The following is a 25,814-nucleotide window of genomic DNA, read 5'->3' on the forward strand; positions in this document are numbered from 1 at the left end:
CCATCCCACAGACAGGACAGCATATACCACAGCCTTTGATGTACCAGTCGTGGTGTATTGGGTGGAGCGAGAAATTAAAATAGCGATGTGTGAACAGCTGTGCAGTTACCTATCGGAAAGAAGGAAATGTTTTATTTAACGACGCACTTAACACATTTTATTTACGGTTTTATGGTGTCGGACATACGGTTAAGGACCACACAGATATTGAGAGAGGAAACCCGCTGTCGCCACTTCAGGTGCTACTCTTTTCGATTGACAGCAAGGGATCTTTTATATGCACTATCCCACAGACAGGATAGTATATACTTGACCTTTGTTATACCAGTTGTGGAGCACTGGCTAGAACGAGAAATAGCCCAATGGGTCCACCGACGGGGATCGATCCTAGACCCGATGTGTGAATAACTGTCCAGTTACCTATCGAAGTGGGAGTAATGATTTACGTGTGTTTGCTCGTGTCACTGACTGTCTCTCTATATATAGGGCGGGATGTAGCCCAATGGTAAAGCACTTGCTTGATGTGCGGCCAGACTACGATCGATCCCTGGCGGTGGGCCCATTGGACTATATCTCGTTCCAAGCCAGTGCACCAGTGGTTAGTTTTTTTTAATATGACACTCAGGTGCATCTGCTGTTACATTTGCGTAACGTGTACTCAAGAGACAGGTTAGCCTGGTATATCAAAGGCCGTAGTATGTGCTATCCTGTCTGTGGGATGGTGCTTATAAAATATCCCTTGCTACTAATGCAGAGGGATTCCTCTCTAAGAGTCTATGTCAAAATTACCAAATATTTGATATCAAATTAATAAATCAATGTGCTCTAGTGGTGTCGTTAAACAAAACAAACAACTCTATATATGTGTGTGCATGTGTTTATTATAAGCGTGTCTGTGTGTGAGTGTCTGTGAGAGAGAGAGAGAGAGAGAGAGAGAGAGAGAGAGAGAGAGAGAGAGAGAGAGAGAGAGAGAGAGAGAGAGAGAGAGAGAGAGAGAGAGAGAGAGAGAGACAGAGAGCGTGCGTGCGTGCGTGCGTGTGTGTGTGTGTCGAGCGCGATATTTAGCCTGAGTACTCTGCTGTTCGAGAGCTAGACGGAAATATGGACGGTTATAATACCTCTCTCAAAATAGCAAACTAATGATCTATTAATAAAGCAGGTTGTAATTTTCTAATTTACGACGAAAATGACAAATTATTGCTACTTATGTGACTCAAACAAAAATAGGACGAAATACGTTCAAGCTCAGCTTATTTTATTATCTCGGGTTTCGTTTAATATCGCAACAAACAAAGTAAACTAACAAATAATATTTTCTAAATCACAGTCGGTAACAGACACCAATTCTGACAGCATTCTCTGGAAATGGTCCATTAGAGCAAGGGCGCTAAATCTATTCTCGTTTTGTTAAGGAAACCATTCCAAAGCTAGTTGTCAGGAAAATGTCATTTTGATACCATTAGCCAGTGACGATATTTGTTCTATATTTAACACGTCGTGTCGTGGGTAGTTTGCTGTAGTCTAGATCAAACGTGTTAGTATTGTGAAGGTTTCTAACATGGACATATCTTATGGTTTCCCTGACGAGTGTTGTGCCCGTGAAGATTACAACACGTTTTTATCGTTGTCCAACCATCATGGTTGGCTTCATCGGCGACTTCCGTGGCAATACGAAAGTGAAACTAAAAGAAAACATATGCCACAGACCACAATTATTCACGCTATGTTTCTATGAAGCCTTAGTGGCTATAGCACTTTTATTAATGTCAGTGGGACCATAGATTATTTATGTACTTTTACTAACCCGTGTTGTCCAGCTCTTTGGCCCAGTGTATTGGTTTAAAAAAACACACCCACTAAACCTGGCCGGAGTACACCCATTTTACACACAAAACACTACTTTTGCATGAGCCGGAATTACCACAAACACATCTTTAATATCAACAAGTTATGCATGCTTGCAATCTACATGGTCTCCCCTGTTAACTTCAGTCGAATAATTGCCACTTCAAAGCTGTTTGCCATGAAATAATCACAGTCAAACAGCAGATTACTTGCGAGGATATATTTCCGATCACTGTGATCTCTGGCCTAGCAGCGTGGAAGGTGAGAGCATCCAGATTTGACAACTTCCCTCGTTCGCCGTCTGCTCGATCGAAGAAGAACTTTGTTTTGTTTAACGACACCACTAGAGCACATTGATGAATCAATCATCGGCTATTGGATGTCAAGTATTTGGTAATTTGGTAACACGTAGTCATCAGAGGAAACCCGCTACATTTTTCCTTATGCAGCAAGGGATCTTTTATATGCACCATCCCACAGACAGGATAGCACATACCACGGCTTTTGATATACCAGTCGTGGTGCACGAGAAATAGCCCAATGGGCCCACCGACGAGGATCGATCCCAAAACGAGATCCCAAAGTCGAGATCTACTACGTGTTATTTTTATACGAATTGGGTCAGCAAGTGATCTACGTCACGCTCACGTCACGTCGATATTACACTAGTTAGATATTGAGTGATTGTTGTGACATGAGCAATATCTTACACTGGTGTGTAATAAGAAAGAATAGACAGGCGACGTTTGTTTATAGGTTATAGTATATTCAAAGGTCAGTGAATAGTTTTCTAAGTAGTTGTCTTATTTCATTTCGTTTATACTTATTGTTTTGAGCTTATATACAATTGAAATTCAAGGACTCTGTCATGGACACACACCTCGGCTATCTGGAATGTCTGTACAGGACAGTGGTTTAGTTCTTAGTGGTTATTTATAGTATTAATAATATTTATAGTGCGGACCCAGCAACTGTTTTGCAAGAATTTCTTCTCTCTTTTTTTGTTGTTGTTGTATATATGAGTAGCCTTTGCGCAGAATTGCATACCTTGGGACCATTTCCACCCTCCAAGAACCCTGCCTGAATTCTGCGATTGGCATTCCATTAATATTACATCATTAAACCTATTTTCGGACACCTTTTTCGAAATCCCTGGCTTCGCTAAAGTCGTGTTACAGATTTCCTTTCTACACGAACAGTGTGAAGCTATGCAAAAAGTTGCGTTTTAATAGTCAAGATATCACGGATTTAATTAGGGGTATTTCCAGCTTGGTTTTCATAAAATATATAATAAGCTGCACATCCCTGCAGAAAAGACGCAGTTCATGTGCCCATTCATTTCAACTTTCCCAATCAGTTGCTGATCAGTCAAAGACTGCCATATGAAAAGATTGAGAAGGAGGAGGAGAAGGAGAAGAAGGAGAAAGAAAGAGAAGAAAATTGAAGAAGAGGATGCAGAACGTCTTCAGACTTTAGCGATATGCGACGTATTATATATTTCATGGAAACCCGATTTAATTGAGATGATGTCATACACAGAATAGAAGAAAAAAATTGGCAGTGTGAAAAAAAAGGAAATGCTTGCCGTTTGCGCTAGATTTTCCAAAGCTTCTCATTTGGTATATTATATATTGCTGAAAAATGTCAACTAATATATGTCAGACGACTATAGTATAATCCACACGCACGTACGTACAGACGGACGGCCGAAAACGGAAACTGTAACATAACAAATGGTTTTGTAGTTGAATTACTACATAAATACCCAGATATTCATGTGTATATATTATTGCATAATAAATGTTCATTTAAATACAAGTGCTATAATTCGTTTTCCATATAACAATATAAAAATAAAGCGAAATACAGACCAAGGTCTGTTAATACAACACATGCTTGATTCGGAAAAAAATGTTACTTATTAGAAAGAAAATCGGTTTTGTAACAACTTAACCGAATTCAAGACGCATTTTCCCTTTATTTTCGTGCAGTACGGTAAACAAAAGTCACTGAGGGCTAAACAGTGAGTTCGTTTGGAACTTTTTATTGAACGTCAATGTGACCTTCAGGGGTGACCTTTCAGTGTCTAATTTACAGAGTTCGTTTCCTTTAGGAATTATTGCCATCAACTTGTTCTGCGTCCCTCTTTTGAAATCCTACAAATCCAGATTGACCATTGATTGAGTCAAATGACTTCTTTGCGAATCCGGAGAGCCCATGGTTTCCATTGATTGAGTCAAATGACTTCTTTGCGAATCCGGAGAGTCCATGGTTTCCATTGATTGAGTCAAATGACTTCTTTGCGAATCCGGAAAGTCCACTGTTTCCATTGATTGAGTCAAATGACTTCTTTGCGAATCCGGAGAGTCCATGGTTTCCATTTATTGAGTCAAATGACTTTTTTGCGAATCCGGAAAGTCCATGGTTTCCATTTATTGAGTCAAATGACTTCTTTGCGAATCCGGACAGTCCACTGTTTCCGTTTATGGAGTCAAATGACTTCTTTGCAAATCCGGATAAACCGCTGTGTCCGTTGATTGAATCAAATGACCTTTTCGCAAATCCAGACAGTCCACTGTTCCCATTGATAGAATCAAATGACCGCCTGGCAAATCCGGATAAACCATGGTTGCCGTTAATAGAATCAAATGACTTCTTGGCAAATCCGGACAGTCCACCATTCCCATTGATGGAATCAAATGAACGCCTGGCAAAACCGGATAAACCATGGTTGCCGTTGATAGAGTCAAATGACTTCTTGGCAAATCCGGACAGTCCACCATTCCCATTGATGGAATCAAATGAACGCCTGGCGAATCCGGACAAACCATGGTTGCCGTTTATTGAATCGAACGATCTTTTGGCAAACCCAGATAGCCCACTGTTTCCGTTAATAGAATCAAATGACCTTCTGTGAAATCCGGAAAATCCACTGTTCCCGTCGATTGAGTCAAATGGCCTCTTGGCAAATCCGGAAAGCCCACTGTTTCCGTTTATTGAGTCAAATGACTTCTTGTCAAATCCGGACAGCCCACTGTTCCCGTCGATTGAGTCGAATGGCCTCTTGGCAAATCCGGAAAGCCCACTGTTTCCGTTTATTGAGTCAAATGATTTCTTTGCGAATCCGGAAAGTCCACTGTTTCCGTTTATTGAGTCAAATGACTTCTTTGCGAATCCAGAAAGTCCACTGTTTCCGTTTATTGAGTCAAATGATTTTTTGGCAAACCCTGAAAGTCCACTGTTGCCGTTTATTGAGTCAAATGATTTCTTCGCAAACCCGGACAGCCCACTATGTCCGTTTATTGAATCAAAAGACCTCTTCACTTCTGACTTTGTTTCGTGACTATTCACTTCGTTTGTCTGAAAAATTCAGAAAAGAGAAACACAATATTATTTGAAAGCAATGAATTGAACAGCATACATCTTTTTTGTTATTTCATATATTAAAATAAGATAATGTTGATGCATATTTTTCTTTTGGATATTATTCGATAAACTAACTCTAATTAATTTTGTAATGGTTGTCTTTGGCACCCTTTAACATTTCGCCCTCTGCCCTAAGATTAAAATAGCAGCATCACTTTTTAGCAATATAATAATAATTATTGGTATTGTCTTAACCCCAAACAGAAATACGTGTTGAATGCTAATAAATAAAAAAAATTCCGCTACCAACAGTCCCTAATGGCGGCTAAACTATTTCGACAAAGCAAAAACAGAAATGCCAATGCCAAAAACAAAGACAATACCAATGCAATTTCCTGGCTATTAATTTCACAAGAAACAAATAGAAGATATGAAAGAATTAAAATTTATCAGGTCAAGGTTAGGCTGAATGCGAACGTTCGCACCGGCTGTGAAATTTCGTATTTAAAATATCAAAACTAGCAAAAACAGTTGACATTTCCGGTATTATTGTCTAGCTGGCGTTAATTCTCTCTCTCTCTCTCTCTCTCCTCTCTCTCTCTCTCTCTCTCTCTCTCTCTCTCTCTCTCTCTCTCTCTCTCTCTCTCTCTCTCTCTCTCTCTCTCTCTCTCTCTCTCTCTCTCTCTCTCTCTCTCTCTCTCTCTGTAACTCTGTCTCTCTTTATGTATGTGTGTGTGCGTGCGTGTGTATATTTACAGTATCGCCTTCTTCAACAAATTTAATATCCTTTTCTAAAGCAAAACAGAATTATGGTTATGCAATTAATGAACTATATTTTCGATATCAACAATTAACTATGGCTGCCATACATGTAGTAAAAACATTGCCATTTCGCAGTTTAATTTCCGTAACATTATTTTCATTGAAAAAAGAAAGAATACAAGAAAATGAAAGATAAACTAGGTCAAATGAAGATTGAACGCGAACGTTAACACGGTCGGTGACACATTTAACTCAATTATAAAACAGAACTATTTCTGTTATGTCTCCGGAAACCCAAGTTAACAATAAATGAATATGACAAAACCAAACCAGATATCATTTTTTTTTTTTATTCTGTACTACATTAGGTCTGTGGGAATCGAGAGCGAGAGGTAAAGGGGGATGGGCATAACTGTATGAGACTAAATAGAGATTCATATAATCAAACACTAGTTTGCCAAATTCCCTTCGACTCTGCATTGTGCAGAGATACGGTCCTAAGATTAAACAGAGCTGCTAAACATTTTCAAATATTATCTTATCTGAGAATGTCCAAGGCTGTGGTATGTACTGTCCTGTCTGAGATGGTGCATATAAAAGATCCCTTGCTACTAATGAACACATGTAGCGGGTTTTCTTCTTTTTTTTGACTGTCAAAATGACTATAAGTTTGACATCGAATAGCCGACATCGTTACACAGAACAAACCTCTTCTGAGAATGTCCTTAGAGAACTGCGTTCTTAGACCTTAAAGGGACATACCCTAGTTTTAAAACACTAAGGCATATTTTTTTTACTATTAGAGCCTTTTTCGATAACTGAAATCAAACTTTACTTACATTTTATTGTTTAGATTATCCATTTCCGTACATTCGAAGTGTTTTTGGTCATCCTGGTGTTTTTAATATCACAAATGCATTTGTCATATTTTTAAAAACGCTCGTGCGTCTGAGAAGTAACAGTTATGGAGTCGAAGTTTAGTCTATTTTTAGAGGGTATTTCACCATTTCAAAGTCACTGACTCATGTTTCACTCAATTGTAACTTTATCGAAATATGTTACAGGTTTGTAGATTAACTACGCTTAGTGTTAATTTTCACGGGTTGAAACTAGAGTACGTCCCTTTAATGTGATTAACAGCTCGAACATTAAGTAAAAATAACAAAATGTGGTTTACGGCGGTAAACTATGTTAGGCTTTTGGACATCGATACTCTATTTTAAATTTAACCGTAGTTTTGTAATTGCAACAAATTGCCCTCATTTAAAAAAAACCCCACAAACACAAATTTAATGATTCGCGGAAATTGCCTCCACTTTTAGCGAGCTACGTTGTTCTGTAGTCCCCCCACCCACATACCCAATAAATCTTTACAAACACATTGTACCACAGATGATTTAGTTTCGTTATCAGGTCAATGTTATTTTAGGTACAATGTTACGGAAATACTCTTTTTTTTGTTGTTGTTGTTTCACTGACAACTCAATTTTTTTTTAATTTACGTTAATTTGGTGTTTATTACAATAGCTATCTCGAGATTTTGGTCGACAGACTATCTCATGGTCCATTCCTTGACGTGGTGAGGTAGCTTGCATGTCTCAATGGCTCGGTGAGCTATGCCAGCTGGAGCATCAGCTCCTGGTAGGGTCACCTAAGCTGGACTGGTCAAAGGGTAGAGATTAACCTATGGACCGGACAGACAGAGGACAATAACGACAACTGTCTAGGTGAAGCAAACTCCACAATCAAAACCTGGCTGGAGAGGCTCAGAATCGTAGTAAGGAAACTCCCCTAGGAGAATGAAAACTCCAAACTCAAACCAAGTTCACTGAAGTCAGAGTACAGAAGCTATGCATAAGCATTAGCGTGGAAACCAATACTCATAACAATACAGTTAAAGTCTGTTTTGTTTAACGTCACCACTGGAGCACATTGATTCATTAATCATCGGCTATTGGAAATCAAACATTTGGTAATTCTGACACGTAGTCATCAGAGGAAACCCGCTATATTTTTCAGACCTTTTTACCATGTATTTTCATCATTCTTCTCGCAAAATTAGTTGTAATCCATGCAAAAATGCATAATGATTCGTTTGCAAATCTATATAATTATTTGGCAATAATGCTAATATGAAGAAAAAACATGTTGGTATTCAAATTCAAGAATATGCGTTCAATTCGAGCAAACACCAACCTGCCCACATACTAAAATGAGAGCCCGTACGCCTATGAGGTATGACAATACCAAATAAAATCCCATAGGCGACCATGTTAACGTTTGTGTTTAAAAACACTATATGCAATATATCAACCAAACTATGACCCATAAATGTCAATACTACAACCCCTACCTCAAAGTATTAACTGAAGAAAATGATACCTTTCGTGGCTCATTTTCGGTATAACCAGATATTTTTACAACACCCGTAGTGTCGCACAAAATTTGAGTACTGTTTTTTTTTAACAGGTACCCCATACATGTTCTAAGCACAAGGCTACTTGACACAGTGGTACAAGATGAAATAAAATTCCATACATTTTTAGCCCAGATGAAACTAATTTTTTCACAACCAACACACTCACATGTATAACGAATCACAGGACTTGTGGCGTTAACATCTCTATCAAAAGATCGGTGCACCTCGAACTTTGACCCAGCCGGAAATTAGTTGGTTTAGTGCTACCATGAGTCCAATTGAAAGCGATCGATCCTGCTACCAGTCGCACCTCACACGATTACTCTACCACCAAGCTACACCCTTCCCCGTTGATTGACAGATTCATTAAAGATCAAGGTCACTAGAGACAAAGTGTGTATTTGTTTGGCTTGGTTTTCTTTTTATTGATGGTAAACGTCACATTTATCTAAAAAAGGCGCTTAGCACAGAGCAGACTGAGTCCCTTCAATGGCTTCCCCTGACAGCAGCCTCATCAAAGAATGCCATTAGGATTTTCCAACAAATTTAGGCGGCATTATTTCTATTTCTACCTACATGATAAATCGCACATGCAGTTATTTTGTTCTGGGTGGGCGGGACATACTCCAGTGGTAAAGCGCTCGCTGGGTCTGGGATCGATCCCCGTCGGTGGCCCCATTGGGTTATTTCTCCTTTCCAGCTAGTGCACCATGACTGTATTGAAAGTTAAAGTTTGCTTTATTTAACGACACCATTATAACACATTGATTTATTGATCATCGGCTATTAGATGTCAAACATTTGGTAATTTTGACACATGTTCTCAGAGTTTCCTAATCCGCTACATTTTTCCATTTTATATGTACCATCCCACAGACAGGACAGCACATACCACGGATTTTGATATACCTGTCGTGGTGCACTGACTATAACGAGGCATACCCCCAGTAGGCCAACCGACGAGGATCAACCCTATAACGACCGCGCATCAGGTGAACAAAACCACTGCATCACATTGATTAATTAATCATCGGCTATTGGATGTCAAACATTTGGTAATTCTGTTGAAATTGGACGTTGGAATAACATACTCATAGAAGATAGAATTTTCACATTATGTAATGCAATGGACATTGGCAACGAGTTCCATTATCTTTTTATTTGCCATTTTTTCCATAATTCAAGAGTCCAGTTGCTACACCCATATTATTATACGCGACCAAGTACTTATAAATTTAGAGAACTAATGGAGAATACTAGTAAACGAATTAGTACCCTAAAGAAATTATCATATTTCATAAATATAATAACTAATGAATTCAAACGCCCTAGACTACAAACACCATCAAAACCAAACATATTTAACAAAATACTATCATTATCCAATGCACCATATACAAATTTAACAATCTATTCGTTTATAAGTACTTGGATACCCGTAGATATGTATTAAATATCTGTATTATTACATAGTATGTTGATGTGCGTGATTGTATGTGTTTGTATATGTGTTTGTGTATGTATTGTAATTAATGTATTTACTGTCAACCATCTTGTCACGTGTGTATAACAAAATGTTTATGTATATATTCCTCCTATGCCGTTGTGTAACGGCCCGAGTGTGAATAAATTCTTGTCTTGTCTTGGCTCATCAGAGGAAACCGGTTATATTTTTCCTAATGTAGCAAGGGATCCTTTATATTCACCATCCCACAGACATGATAGCACATACCACGACCTTTGATATACAAGTTGTGGTGCACAGGTTGGGACGATAAAAAACACCAGTTGACTGGACCCACCGAGGTGGTTCGATCCTGCGACGCAAGCGCCTCAAGCGAGCACTCAAGCGATTGAGCTAAATCCCCCTCCCCCCCCCCCCCCCCCCCCCCTCTGGGCTACGTTCGACTGTGAGATGTATGGCAACGTGCGAGAGAGATCGTTTTTGTGAATTATGCAGTCATAGCTGTAGACACTTAAAAATGATTTACCGTCACGGGAAACGGTAAAAACGGAAGTAAATGCGTGATACATTTTGTTAATGTTTGGCGGCACGGATACGAAAACCGTTGTATATGTGTAGAAAACACTGAAAATCGGCTGGTTCGATTTGTATGACGGCTGGATTTTTTTTTATGAGACTGTCCTGACGTTTCTAGCTACCAAAATAAAACAACCAAACAAAGAAAAAAAAATTCAAATCTCCAAAGAAAACAAAAACAACCAAACAATATTTTAAAAACAATTATAAAATAATATACCCGAAAAGAAATAAAAAACTAAACAAAATAAAACCAAATCAAACCAAAACAAAAATACCCATTCCATCCACCCCCCTAAAACACCCCCCCCCCAAAACCCCCACCCAAAAAACAACCAACAACAAAAAAACCCACCCACCCCCCCAAAAAAAAACCCACACAAAAAACCCCCAAACAAAACAAACCCATAAAAACAAAACAAATCCGCACAACAACACAAACAAAACAAAAACAAGACAAAACAAAACAAATCAAAAGCAAAAATTAACTAAACCGAACCAAAACGAAACAAAATAATAAGAAAAACAAACATTTAAACAAGAACACATTACAGTAAAACCAGTGCCAATATAAGCTCTTTAAAACTGAAATTGTCGATGGAACATCAACCCTGATGTCATCGGACTTATTTAATTAAAAATCTCCGTATTTTATTAAACCGATCTTAATCTCTCAAACTACAGGCAATTCTCAATGAGCTGACATTTCCATGATCATCGTCCGAGACTATCTTAGACTCGTGTGGTTTCTAACCCAACACGTGTTCAAGTGTGATACACTTCAATTCTGCTGCTCTTAACTTAACGTCGTCGTGGAGGTTGTACAGCCATCGAGTGGGCCGTAATAACCATCTTGAATAACCGACGTCGTGGATAAGACTGGTATAGCGTGCGTAGTCGAGAGCCACTCCAGTATAGGAAGACTTGTTATGTTAACTATTTTCCTCCTATGCCCGCGAGCATGCATATCTGATCAGAGGAGTTTAGATGACCGGCCTAGGTGGTGTCGTGGTTAGGCCATCGGAAATAAGGCTGGTAGGTGAAAACTTCGACGCCAGGTACCGGCTCCCACCCAGAGCGAGTTGTAAAGACTCAATGTGTAACATCACTACACTCTCTTCTCCCTCACTAACCACTAACATACTGTCCTAGACAGACAGTCCAGATAGCTGATGTGTGTGCCCAGGACAGCGTCATTGAACCTTAATTGGATATAAGTACAAAAACAAGTTGAAATGATTTGAGATGATGACATGCATATTATGATCTTAGAGTTTATCAGGTGTTGAGGGCTTAGGTGTTAAATATATTAATTACCCCCATTTAGTGTTGAGTCTGGGAAAAGATACACTTTTACATCAAATAATCTTACTACTATTTTTTTCAGTAAAGTTGAAGTTTGTTATTTTAACGAACAACTAGAGTTTATTGATTTATTAATCATGGGCTATTGGATGACAATCATTTGTCAATTTTGAAGTTTCGTCTTAGAGGGGAAACCTGTTAAAAAAATTACATTAGCAAGAAGGGGTCTTTTATATGCACCATCCCATAGACAGGACAGCAAATACCACGGCCTTTGATATACCAGTCGTAGTGCACTGGGTGGAACGAGAAATAGCCCAAATGGCCCACCGCTGGGGATCGATCCTAGACCGACCGCGCATCAATCGAGCGCTTTACCTCTGGGCTAGGTCCCGCCCTCAGCGCATTTTAAAATGCCATACACGTGTATACTATGGTACGAGAGTTTATCGGGTGTCGTTGGCTAAGGTGTTAACTGTAATGGCCCGCATTTAGTCTGGAGTCTGGGAAAAGAAACAATTTTACATGACATATTCTTAGTTTTCAGCATGATTTTAGTTTTAAATATGTCTTTCTGTCACAAATTTGAGAACAACAGAAAGCAGGTAGCGACGTGTAGGTGACAACGTTGAGTATCGGCCAGATTTCACTTTGCATCCTCTCTCAATACTCCAAACCCCGATTGAGTGCTCCGCAAGACTCAATGGGTAGGTGTAAACCACTTGCACCGACCAGTGATCCATAACTGGTTCAACAAAGGCCATGGTTTGTGCTATCCTGCCTGTGGGAAGCGCAAATAAAAGATCCCTTGCTGCTAATCGGAAAGAATAGCCCATGTAGTGGCGACAGCGGGTTTCCTCTCAAAATCTGTGTGGTCCTTAACCATATGTCTGACACCATATAACCGTAAATAAAATGTGTTGAGTGTGTCGTTACATAAAACATTTCTTTCTTTTCCTTGTAATACGCGCTTCCCTATAGACATCACATACCGGTTGTGACATACTCTTAGCGACACTGGAAACACAATATTAACCCTCAAAAAAGGACCCACGGAAGAAATGCTTCATTTAAAGGGACATTCCCAAGTTTTTAAACACTAAGGCATATTTCTCACTATTAGAGCCGTTTATGATCACTGAAATGAAACACTATTTATATTTTATTGTTTAGATTATCCATTTCCGTACAACCGAAGTGTTTCTGGTCATCCTGGTGTTTCTAATACCACAAAATGCATTTTTCATATTTTTAAAAACGCACGTATTTCAACGTCACAGACTCTTGTTTCACTCTGTTATGTCCAAATTTATTCAACTCCAGGTTTGTAAATTAACCAAACTTAGTGTCTATTTTTACAGGTTGAAACTAGGATCTAGGTGAAAAATATGCCTTAGTGTTAAAAAACTAGTGTCTGTCCCTTTAACAACTCACTCAACACATTTTGATCATGGTTATATGACGTCGAACAACACGGATAATGAGAGAGCACATCCTTTCCCGTTACACCATGGGCTACACTTTTCAATTAGCAGCAAGAGGAATTTTATATGCATCGTCCCACAGACGGAATAGTGTATACGATATCGGGACGCCCATAATATATAGTCTGTGACTAATCTAAATATGTCCTTATGCCCAAACATAGGAGGGTACGCTTTCATAATTTACATAGAGGGACTCTCTCCCTCCCCCCTGTCTCTCCCTCCCTCCCTCTTCCTCTCTCTTCCTCTCTCTCTCTCTCTCTCTCTCTCTCTCTCTCTCTCTCTCTCTCTCTCTCTCTCTCTCTCTCTCTCTCTCTCTCTCTAAGATGGGGGAATATTCCACCACAAGGAGAACAAACTCTGGTATCCCAAACATATGTTTCACTGACTGACTAATAAACTCCGTTCTTGACGGAGAGAAAAAAAATGTGTCTCGCCATAATATTCGTGCAATTACTTTATTGGTTTACCCTTGTATCAGAATGGTGTTAATGAAATACGATTTATTCTACATTCTCAAATCAGCGGTTATTGTCGACTCGTTAATGATGGTTTTTGGCGTCTTCAAAGACTCCTGGTTAGGACTAGATAGCAGGGAGACAAGAGTCCGCAGCAATGGAATGATGAATTGGAATGAAACGTTGGGTGTCCGGAGAGCATGGGCGATAACGATGGCCTCCTTAGTCTTGATCATTCCGCTTCCTTACCATAGCGTTTCCATAACAACGATTAACACACACATACAAGAGACAGATTTCGTCTTAGTAACCTCGGTTGTTGAAACATGGCTACCGGCCATTAGCGGCGCAGTCGTCAGTCTGTTGGTCTCAGAGCTGGTAGTTAGAGGATTCGAATTGCCAAGTCTTCTTTTCAAACCATCCAGAGTTTTAACGGCCAACTGGCGAGGGTAAAGGCAACTAAACCGATTCTCTCTATCCGTCTAACTATTTCTGTCTCTGTCTGTCTGTCTGTCTGTCTCTGTCTGTCTATCTGTCTGTCTCTGTCTCTGCCCGTCTGTCTGTTTGTCTGTCTGTCTGTCTGTCTCTCTCTCTCTCTCTCTCTCTCTCTCTCTCTCTCTCTCTCTCTCTCTCTCTCTCTCTCTCTCTCTCTCTGCCACTATATATGTGTCTCTCTGTCAATATCTCTGTCACTATGCGTTACTGTCTCCATGTCTGTCACACACATATACTCTCTCTCTGACGCCATATAACCGTAAATAAAATATGTTGAGTGTGTCGTTAAATATAACATTTTGTCTCTGTATCACTCTCTCTCTCCCTCCCCCTCTCTCTCACTCTCTCTCTCTCTGTCTGTCTGTCTGTCACTCTCTTTATCTCTATCTGTCTATCTATCAATCTCTCTCTGTTACTCTCTGCCTCTGTCTCTATCTCTAGGCTCTGTCCTTAATAGATTCCCCAGATATCGTATTATAGGTATGTGCCCAGAACAATATGCTTGGACCCTATACATACACGTCTGACCTGGTCATTAGGTTTTCGCGCCATACTTTTTCCCTGACTACGATTAAGACAGATGTCGTGACAGGTTTTAGTGACCTTGTTTTACTAAGATGTCCATCGGAAGACAACGACGCCGATTCCTGTTCATTTCCGTAAGTCAGAGATTAGTGAAGATGTTGTGACTGGCTTAGTCCATCACTTGTTGATCCCTTAGCGAACACTGCACGTCACGCCACCACGCCATCACAGAGAGAGAAAGAGAGAGACGAGAGAGAGAGAGAGAGAGCCGGAGGAGAGATGGGAGAGAGAGAGAGAGGGAGCTTGAGAGAGAGAGAGAGGGAGAGAGAGAGGACACACACACACACACCACCCACACACACAACAGAGAGAGAGACACAGCCAGACAGAGAGAGACACAGACAGAGAGAAGAGAGAGAGAGAGAGAGAGAGAGACCTGAGAGAGGAGAGAGAGAGAGAGAGAGAGGAGAGAGAGACCCCGGAGAGAGAGAGGAGAAGGGAGACAGAGAAGAGAGAGAAGAGGAGCGAGAGACAGAGAGAGGAGGACGAGGGAGAGAGACAGAGATATACAAGAGACAAAAGAGAGAAAAAGATTAAATAAGGGGAGAGAGACAAGAGGAGCGTGAGGGATCGAGAGAGAAGATAGAGGAGAAAAAACACACAACACACAGAGAGAGAGTAGGAGAGAGAGAGATATGAGAGAGAGCAGAGGATGACAGATACCTCTCGATCGAGCGACTCAAGAATACGATCCCCCGAGACTGTAATGGGATAGAGACGGAGCTGAGGAGCAGTGACAGCCCTTAGGAGAGAGACACAATAATGTAAAAAAATCCTGTTTGGATGATGCTATCGTTAAAGGGACATACCCTAGTTTTTAAATACTAAGACATATTTTTGATTATTAGAGCCGGGTTTTTTAATAACTGAAATCATACTTTACTTACATTTTATGGTTTAGATTATCAATTTCGGTACATTCGAAGTGTTTTTGGTTCATCCGGGTGTTTTAAATATCACAAAATGCATTTCCCATATTTTCAAAAACGCACGTGCATCTGATAGGTAACAGTTATAGAATTAAGTTTTAATCTATTTTTAGAGGGTATTTCACCATTTGAAAATCACAGACTGATGTTTCACTCAGTTGTAACTTTATCCACATGTGTTACAGGTTTGTAGATTAACTTAGTGTTAATTTTCATGGGCTGAAACTAGGGTCTGTCCTTTTGATTTGTCTTTTTTAAAGGCTGCAGTGACTTCTCTGTCCGATTCCAAAGACAGGCTCCATCTCAGAGTGTGTTTTAATGACTCTATTTTAATAGAATCACTACAGACACCATTATAGGAGTAGCCTTCCTTCAGAAAGAGAGAGGCGTAGCTATAGTTTGGAATGTGCAATGCACTAAAGTAGATTCAGTGACATAGCTGTTATGCCATCGACCATACGACTGGTAGGTACTGGGTTCGCATAGCAGTAGAGCTCCGACACACAACTGATTTTAGTAGCTGGCTGTGGAGGTGTAAGGCCAGTACATTAACGTGTCTGCCATTAACAAGTAATATATAATCATTAAAGGCGCGTACCTTAGTTTCAAACGGTAAAGATGGACACTAGGCCCTAAGTGTGGTTAAGTTACAAACCTGTAACACATTTGGATAACGTTACAACTGAGTGAAATAGGAGTCTGTCACGTTCAAACGGTGACATACCGTTAACAATAGACTAGAACTCGACTCCATAACTGTTACTTCTCAGACACACGTGCGTTTTTAAAAATATGAAACACCAGGAAGACCAGAAACACTTCGAATGTACGGAAATGGATAATATAAACAATAACATCTAAGTAAAGTATGATTTCAGTTGTCAAAATCGGCTCTAATAGTAAAAAAATATGCCTTATTTTTTAAAAATTAGGGTATGTCCCTTTAACGTCTCTGTCATTAACAAGTAATATCTAACCATTAACATAGGGGATCGGTCCCCCGTCGGGCTATTTGTCCCTCCAGTCAGTGCACCACGACTGGTACATTAAAACCCGTGGTATGCGCTATCCTCTCTATGGGATGGTGCATAACAAAATGTAAAATAAAATGTGTTGAGTGCGTCGTTACATAAACCATTTCCTTCCTTCCTGATTTCTCTCTCATTAACAATTAACCATTAACATAGCGTCAAATGTAAAACTGTAAGGTCAATACACTGACCTCTCTCTCTCTCTCTCTCTCTCTCTCTCTCTCTCTCTCTCTCTCTCTCTCTCTCTCATTAACAATTAACCATTCACATAACAAATGTAAAACTGTAAGGTCAATACCATTAACTCTAGCTCTCAAGGTCTCCACTCATGAAATCTCTCAGTCACTAACAGCTAACCATTAACTTATCGTCAAGGCTACAACATTGAATTCTCCGTCACTAACAGCTAACCATTAACTTAGCGTCAAGGCTACAACATTGAATTCTCCGTTACTAACAGCTAACCATTAACTTAGCGTCAAGGCTATAACATTGAATTCTCCGTTACTAACAGCTAACCATTAACCTAGCGTCAAGGCTACTACATTGAATTCTCCATCACTAACAGCTAACCATTAAACTAGCGTCAAGGTTAAAACATTGAATTCTCCGTCACTAACAGCTAACCATTAAACCTAGCGTCAAGGTTAAAACATTGAATTCTCCGTCACTAATAGCTAACCATTAAACCTAGCGTCAAGGTTAAAACATTGAATTCTCCGTCACTAACAGCTAACCATTAAACCTAGCGTCAAGGCTGCTATATGAATTCTCCGTCACTAACAGCTAACCATTAAACCTAGTGTCAAGGCTACAACATTGAATACTCCGTCACTACACTGATTTCTGCCCCACTAGCTACTAACAAATAGCCATTAACCTAGCGCATATGTATACGAGTACGAGATAGATGGGCAAGGGGGGGGGGGGGGGGGGAGGGGTGCACCTGCCCTCCTTGTGCTGGAGCAAAACCTCAAATTCCCGCAAAAATTATACAGATATTTGGGCAACCTTTTTACCATGTATTTTGATCATTCAACCCTAAAAAATTAGCCATGTAAAATGCGTAGTTATTCGTTTGCAACTGCATATTTGCTGTTTGGCAGTAATGATAATATGAATAAACGTTATTATCCAGATTCGGACATTTTCGTTTAATTCGGGCAAAAGTCAGCCTACACCGCTACAAAAATGGGAGCCCGTACGTCTATGTGTCCGTCTAGCTCTGTTACTGTCACGGGGCGAGACATAGCTCAGTGGTAACGCGCTCGCTTGAAACGCGGTTGGTTTGGGATCGATCCCCATCGTCCATTGGGCTATTTCTCATTCCAGCCAGTGCGCCACAACTGGTATATCAAATGGTCTCTGTAATGGTGCATATAGAAGATCCCTTACTACTATTGCAAAATGTAGCGGGTTTCCTCTCTAAGTCTATAGGTCAAAATTACCAAATGTTTGACATCCAATAGCCGATGATTAATGTAGTGTTGTTAAAGAAAACACAACTTTAACTGCAGACGTCAGAGTACCCGGGCAACCCAACACGTCACGATGTGTCTTGTGCACGGATCCCACGCATTTGACCTACGCAATTAAAAAGTCAAAGCTCAGCGGCTGGGGGGTGATGATCAAGTCTATTTGTAACACCAATCCGATTGTGTTTGTGTGTGCGTTGGGAGAACATTTCGTGATGTCACCGGTATTTAAAACGCCCCTTGTTCCTGTCAAGCAAAGAAGAGCTCTAGACCTGGTTTTCAACTCCTAGACGGTACTAATCCGGGAATCGGTGTACAAAATGGACGACAGATAAAAACACTTGACGTTTTGTTGCCGTCACCCTTTCGTATTGGAACGATCACAAGATGGGACACTTTATCCTTTGATGGGCTAAACTGTCAGATCGCCGCCAGACCGAGAAGATGTAGTTATTGATCAGTGGTGTCTTAGATAACGTGCAAAACGGTTGTAAAATATCGCACGCCGAACATTAACTGCGGATTAGTTTGATTGATGACGTAGCAGATTTGGGCTGTCATACATCATGAATAAATACAGTCATTTTTGACTAGGCGCAAACCGATTTATTCTCACTTGGGGAGATATTCTGTGGACGTAATCAGGTGTCAACTGGTTTATTTATGTTTTTTAAATCTAGGAACATAGAAAAATATCAATCTCGTGTATGATTATTTTTTTTCTGGAACTTTGTAAAAAACCCCAAAAAACATGTTGATAGCAAAATGATATTCAGTTTAAAGGGAAATAACCTAGTTTTTAAACACTAATGCATATTTATTATTATAGCTGTTTTTGATAACTGAAATCATACTTTACTTACATTTTATGATTTAGATTATCAATTTCCGTACATTCGAAGTGTTTTTGGTCACAAATGCATTTGTTATATATTTTTAAAAACGCACGTGCGTCTGAGTAGTAACAGTTATGGAGTCGAGGTTTAGTCTATTTTTAGAGGGTATTTCACCATTTCAAAGTCACTGACTCATGTTTCACTAAATTGTAACTTTATGCAAATAGGTTACAGGTTTGTAGATTAACTAAACTTAGTGTTAATTTTCACGGGTTGAAACTAGGGTATGTCCCTTTAAAAGTGAAGAATTGATTTGGGCTCTCTTTATGGGTTTTTTTTAAATGTGTACGACAAACCATTATTTCAATTTCAAAATCGTATATCTGCGCAAGATAGAGTCGAAAGGAAGTTAGGCAAAGTCGTGATTGCTTCCATGATCCACTATCCGGTGCTCGTCCTTACGAGGACTGTCACTACCATAGGAAGGCGAGTGAAGGCATATATATGCTTTTTGTAGAAGGAAAACGAAACACGAAAAATACACGCAGAAAGGAAATAAAAAATTAAATAAACAAAATAACCAAAAATAAAATCCAACGGAAAAAAAATTAAAATATTTTTAATCTTTTTAAAAATTAAAACAATAGAAATGAAATACAACACAAACAAACACATGGGCTACTCTTTTCGATTAGCAGCAAGGGAACTTTTATATGCACCATTCCATAGACAGGATAGCACATACCACGGCCTTTGATGTACCAGTCGTCTATAAAAGCTTTTAATGTGAGCGTGGTTGATTATATAATCATAAAGTAGCATGACTAGATAAAACAAATACAGCAGAAACACCACTACAGCACATTAGTTTATTAATCATTGGCTACTGGGTGTCAAACCTTTGGCAATTTCGAGAAGAAACCCGCTACATTTTGTTTTCATTAGTAGCAAGGGATCTAGATTTTTTATATATGAACCATACCATAGACAGGACAGCACACACCACACCACGGTCTTTGATGTACCAGTCGTGGTGCAATGGGTGAAAGGAGAAATAGTCCAATGGGCTCACCGACAGGGATCGATCTCAGACTGACCGCGCATCAAGAGAGCGCTTTACCACTGGAATACATCCCACTCACCCACCCCACCCCCAACACAAAGACAAAACCCATCGTATTGCAGGGGGCGGGATTTAGCTCAGTCGGTTGAGTTCTCGCTCGAGGTGCTTGCGTCGCAGGATCGAACCACCTCAGTCGATCCATTCAGCTGATTGGGTGTTTTCTCATTCCAACCAGTGCACTACAACTGGACAAAGGCCGTGGTATGTACTTTCTTGTCTGTGGGAAAGTGCATATAAAATATTCCTAGCTGCATTAGGAAAAATGAAGCGGGTTTCCTCAGATGACTACCAAATGTTTGACATCCAATAGCCGATGATTAATTAATCAATGTGCTTCAGTGATGTCGTTGAACAAAACAAACAAACTTCGTATTGCAGATGTGAAGCAACGGTCAAGAGGATGCGTGTCGATCCTACGACCTATGGCATATCAAGCTCCTATCGCTGAACATAAGTCTTCCTCAACGGACGCTCATCATAATTAGTGTTCAATGATATCGTTAAAGTGCAATCGTGTTGATAAGTGGCGGATATTGAATTTTTAACAAGCTAATTACCTCTAACGAGATTGACATGATCTGGCTGGGTTTTTTCTTCTTCTAAATTATAATTTGTTTTAGATTTTAGGTCGAGAAACTGTGAAGTACTGATGGTAAATAATAAAAGTTTTGTTTTGTTTAACGACACTAGTAGAGCACATTGGATGTCAAATATTTCGTAATTTTGACATGAAGTCTTAAAGAGGAAACATGTTTTCATTAGTAGCAATTGATCTTGTATATGCACCATCCCACAGACGGGATAAAACGGCCTTTGATATTCAAGTAGTGGTGCATTTATTAGAAAGAAAAATAGCCTAATGGACCCACTGACGGGAATCTAAACTGACAGAGCATCAAAATGATGAAAATAGATGATAAACCCAACGCTTAGGAAAATAGTTGTGATCATTTTACAAATATCAGGTTAAAAAAAAGTTTAAGTATACAGTCTATAGAAAAAGAAGTGCAACAAGAGTACAACATCCAATTGTTTGAGGATGGGGTTACTGAATTCTGAACTGTTGGTGATGGTGATGGAGATAGGACGCAAAGGAACCAATACAGCTTCTTCTTTTGTTTTCTTTTGTTTTCTTTTTGGGGGGGGGGGGGGGGGGGGTTTAGGTCTTGTTTTTTTTTTTTTTTGTGGTGGTGGTGGTGGGGGTGTTTTGGTTTCTTGGTAGATGTTTTGTTCTTGTTTAGTTGGGGGTTTTTTTTGTTGTTGTTTTTGTTTTTTTTGGCGGGGATGTTTCTGTTTTGTCTCATTTTGTTTTTGTTTTGTTTTATTTGTTTGTTTTTCCCTCCACTGAAAATCACGGGAAAAAAATACACAACGCGTGGACATTATTTTGATACCCCAATATAACAACGGTCAGAACGGTGACTGGAGTTTGGATTGAATACGTCAACAAACACCTGAAAACAACTGCATGATGTAAACAAAAATATCATTTATCTACTTAGTGATATCTTTATTTATTTATATTTAATTAATTTTTATGCAGAAGATATTGCAGATTTAAATTTCAAAGATGGAAATCAGTATTAACAGCAATTCTTTCAGCGAGTCTAAACATTCATACTATGTCTTAGTGTAACTCAATAACAGGAAACTGACGAGCACGAAGAACTGTAATCCGTAGTGCAGAATATACTATTAAAAATGGCGGATAGTACTTCCTGTAATTCCGGAAATGAGCAACCCATATTGAGATCGGGTTTGCTGGTCCGCAGAAGATGACTGTATTATGGCTGAAAGTGCAATGAATGTTTAATGACCCCCAGCCTATAACAAAACCACCTGCTCATCGAAGCAAGCGCTCATCCAGAAATCTGCATCTCGTCCCTATATGTGAAATACATAAAATAGAGTGTTTTTTATTGTCGGACAATATAATACACTTGCATGCAAACGACCATGCGTTAGGAGTCTGAAGAACACTTAGTTACCATGAATGTCAGAATAGTTCTAATTGGCTTTACCATGTTAAAAAATTACTTTTATCACTAGGTTTTGGAGATGTATGGTATAATCAGCATGCCAATATTACTGAGATATTTTTTTTTAAATGTACAAATACGTTTAACTAATAACTTATTCAACAGAGAGAGAGAAGGAGATACACGATGCTAGAAAACTCTCCTAAATGTAATGTATATAAGCATTTAATAGACATGTTTTGTTTGCAGTACTACCCTAGAATATCATCGTCAGTTTGTTACACTACGCTTACAACATAATTTCGTGTTTCTTCTCACCAGTTAGAACAAGGTAGGTTATTATGGCATTGAAAGGTCGCAACGGAAATGTCAGAGGTGTGGTCAGAATGATAGAGGATGAATATCATTTTATTTTGAAATGTCCATTGTACATGCAATTACGTTTAATATATATTAAGAAATACTACTGGCGCAACCATCTGTGTTTAAACTTTCAAAACAGAAAAGAAGTATGTAATATTGGTAAATATCTTTAAAATGCATTATGTTTACGTTCTTAACATATTTAATTGTCCATCCTCCAATTATGCACCACTTGTCAAATGTTATTAATTTATATATAAAATGTATGCATGTGAGCCGGAAGGCTTAAAGCTAGTAAACTATACTATACTATACTATACTATACTATACTATACTATACTATACTATACTATACTATACTAGACAAACTGAAGCATTACGCTCTGTGATATTGTCGACGTGTTGGAGTCAGCAGCGAGATACGAACCCAGGACTTACACTCATTGTGGATTGAATGATACATCGCGAACACCTGATATCGATATTATGACAGGCATCCTTGAGAGCATGTCAGTCGGCACTACCGGCCTCGGTGGTGCAGTGGTTAAACCATCGGACTACAAGCTGCTAGGTACAGGGTTCGCAGCCCGGTACCGGCTCCATTCCTAAGGTTTCCATGGGTAGGTGTAAGACCACTACACCCTCTTCTCTCTCACTAACCACTGACAACTAACCCACGGTCCTAGACATACAGTCCAGATAGCTGAGGTGTGTGCCCAGGACAGCGTGCTTAAACCTTAATTGGATATAAGCACGAACATTATTTGAAATGAAACAAAATTATGCGCGCTCGGTTTGAGATCGATACCCGTCGGTGGGTCCATTCGGTTATTTTTCGTACCAAACAGTGCACTGAAAAAGATATACAAACGTCGTGGTATGTATTCTCCTGTCTGTGGGATGGTGCATACAAATGATTAGTGGTGTAACAATACATCGAACTATCGATATATTGCGATAGTCAGTAAGCACGAAAATAAGTTGAAGTGAAAACGAAATGAATCGGCACTGATTGCAGCTTAAGATTTTTCTGACCTAGTGATGTTCCAGTGATCGATAATGATCGATAATTTATCGGTTGGACTCTAACGATGTTATGATCGATTTTAACAATTCATAATCGATTGTCTCGGAAAATGTTAACTAATCATCCTTCCAGTTTAGATGATGAACTTGAGGTAAATATGTTGGGGTCCAGGTTTGTTTTTGTGTGTACATAAACCAATAGTTATCAAAAGTAAAAAGAGCGATTTGTAGGGTCTCTTATCATTCAACTCCTTCTTAAGTTCATACGATTCAAACCGATTGTGAAATTGAGAGTTGATCGGTTGGTGTAAATCGATTACAACCGATGATCGATGAAGAAATTCCAACCGATTCCCAACATAGTCTAACTAGCCTCAGTAGTGGCAGTCCTCCGACAATCGAATTAAAAATGATGCATTGTCCGTTTGACTCTGTCTTGTGTAAAGATACGATTTTAAAAATGCAAATTTTCTGTGTCAGTTAGATTAAACAAGCAATAGAAACGTCACATGCTTCAAAAGACAAGCGAGTGTGTTGTTCGGCCCCCTGGTTATTCTCGTTGCACCTCAAAATAGTAAATTGCCTCCCTGCCATCTAGCCCTAGACACTCTGGAGTGATTTTAACATCCAATTAGAACTACCTCTAGACACGTCAAGTAGTCTACAGGCCGTTTGCGTCATAAGGGAACCAATGAATTGACATGTAACTCTTCAACGCATACTGCTAAAACTTGTATAAAACATATTAACCCATTCATTTGTTTTTACAATAAGAATTAAAATAATAATGATGTTAGTGTATAGTGTATAGAGAAGCCGACTTGAGTGGGCCGTTAGATACCATTTGTTTTACGAGGTTTTATTTTATTATATATATATATATATATATATATATATATATATATATATATATATATATATATATATATATATATATATATATATATAGAGAGAGAGAGAGAGAGAGAGAGAGAGAGGAGAGAGAGAGAGAGAGAGAGAGAGATACACGATACTAGAAAACTCTCCTAAATGTAATGTATATAACCATTTAATAGATACGTTTTGCTTGCAGTACTATCTTAGAATATCATCGCCAGTTTGTTACACTACGCTTACAACAAAATTTCGTGTTTCTTCTCACCAAATGTGTGTTGAACAAGGTAGATTATTATGGTATTGAAAGGTCGCAACGGAAATGTCAGATGTGTGATCAGAATGATATAGAGGATGAATATCCTTTTATTTTGAAATGTCCATTGTACATGCAGTTACGTTTAATATATATTAAGAAATACTACTGGCGCAAACCATCTGTGTTTTAAACTTGTGCAATTATTGTTTGTTCAAAACAGAAAAAGAAATGTAATATTGGTAAATATCTTTAAAATGTTTACGTTCTCGACATAATTAATATTCCGTCCTCCAATTATGCACCATTTGTCAAATGCTATTGATTTGTATATAAAATGTATGCCTGTGAGCCGGAAGGCTTAAAGCCAACAAACTATACTATACTATATCAGACAAACGGAAGCATTACGCTCTGTCTGTGATATTGCGACGTATGAGAGTCAGCAGCGAGATACGAACCCAGGACTTACACTCATTGTGCCGTTTGTGCAATAAGGGAACCAATGAACTGACATGTAACTCTTCAACGCATATTGCTAAAACTTGTATAAAACATATTAACCCATTCATTTGTTTTTACAAATAAGAATTAAAATAATAATGATGTTAGTGTATAGTGTATAGATAAGCCGACTTGAGTGGGCCGTTAGATACCATTTGTTTTACGAGTTTTTATTTTATAATATATATATATATAAACGTATCTAACAAGTGAAAGCGAGTTGGTTATATTTTTAAACCACTACAGGACTGACTTAACAATTGACCAATACATGACTGACTTAACGATTGACGTAACCACTAAACCGCAGACTTAACCACTACACTACTGACATAACTACTATACCACTGACTTAACCACACCATTAACGTAACCACTACTCCACTGAATTAACCGCTACATCGCTGACTTAACCACACCAAAGAACCACTAAACTGCTGATTTAACCACTACACCGCTGACTTAACCACCGCAACGCTGACTTAACAACTAAACTGCTGTCTTAACCACCATACCGTTGACTTAACCACTGACTTAAGCATCACACCACTGATGTATCCACTACACCGCTGAGTTAACCATTACCCCACTACTTAACAAATACACCTCTGACCTAACCACCAAACTACTGACTTAATCATTACGCCAATGAATCGAGA

The 25,814-nt window shown here is 39.0% G+C and overlaps 1 protein-coding gene across 1 annotated transcript in view; it reads right to left on the reverse strand.

Annotated features, from left to right (window-relative positions):
- Nucleotides 1–3,617: 3,617 nt before the first annotated feature.
- Nucleotides 3,618–25,814, reverse strand: part of LOC121390388 — a 38,678-nt gene continuing 16,481 nt past the window's right edge. Inside the window, exon 2 of the mRNA XM_041522187.1 lies at nt 3,618–5,205. Coding sequence (XP_041378121.1) covers nt 3,955–5,205 — 1,251 coding nt within the window. The 3' untranslated portion in view covers nt 3,618–3,954. The remainder of the gene's footprint in view (nt 5,206–25,814) is intronic.

This window comes from Gigantopelta aegis, chromosome 15, assembly GCF_016097555.1.
Source record: "Gigantopelta aegis isolate Gae_Host chromosome 15, Gae_host_genome, whole genome shotgun sequence".
Lineage (NCBI taxonomy): Eukaryota > Metazoa > Mollusca > Gastropoda > Neomphalida > Peltospiridae > Gigantopelta > Gigantopelta aegis.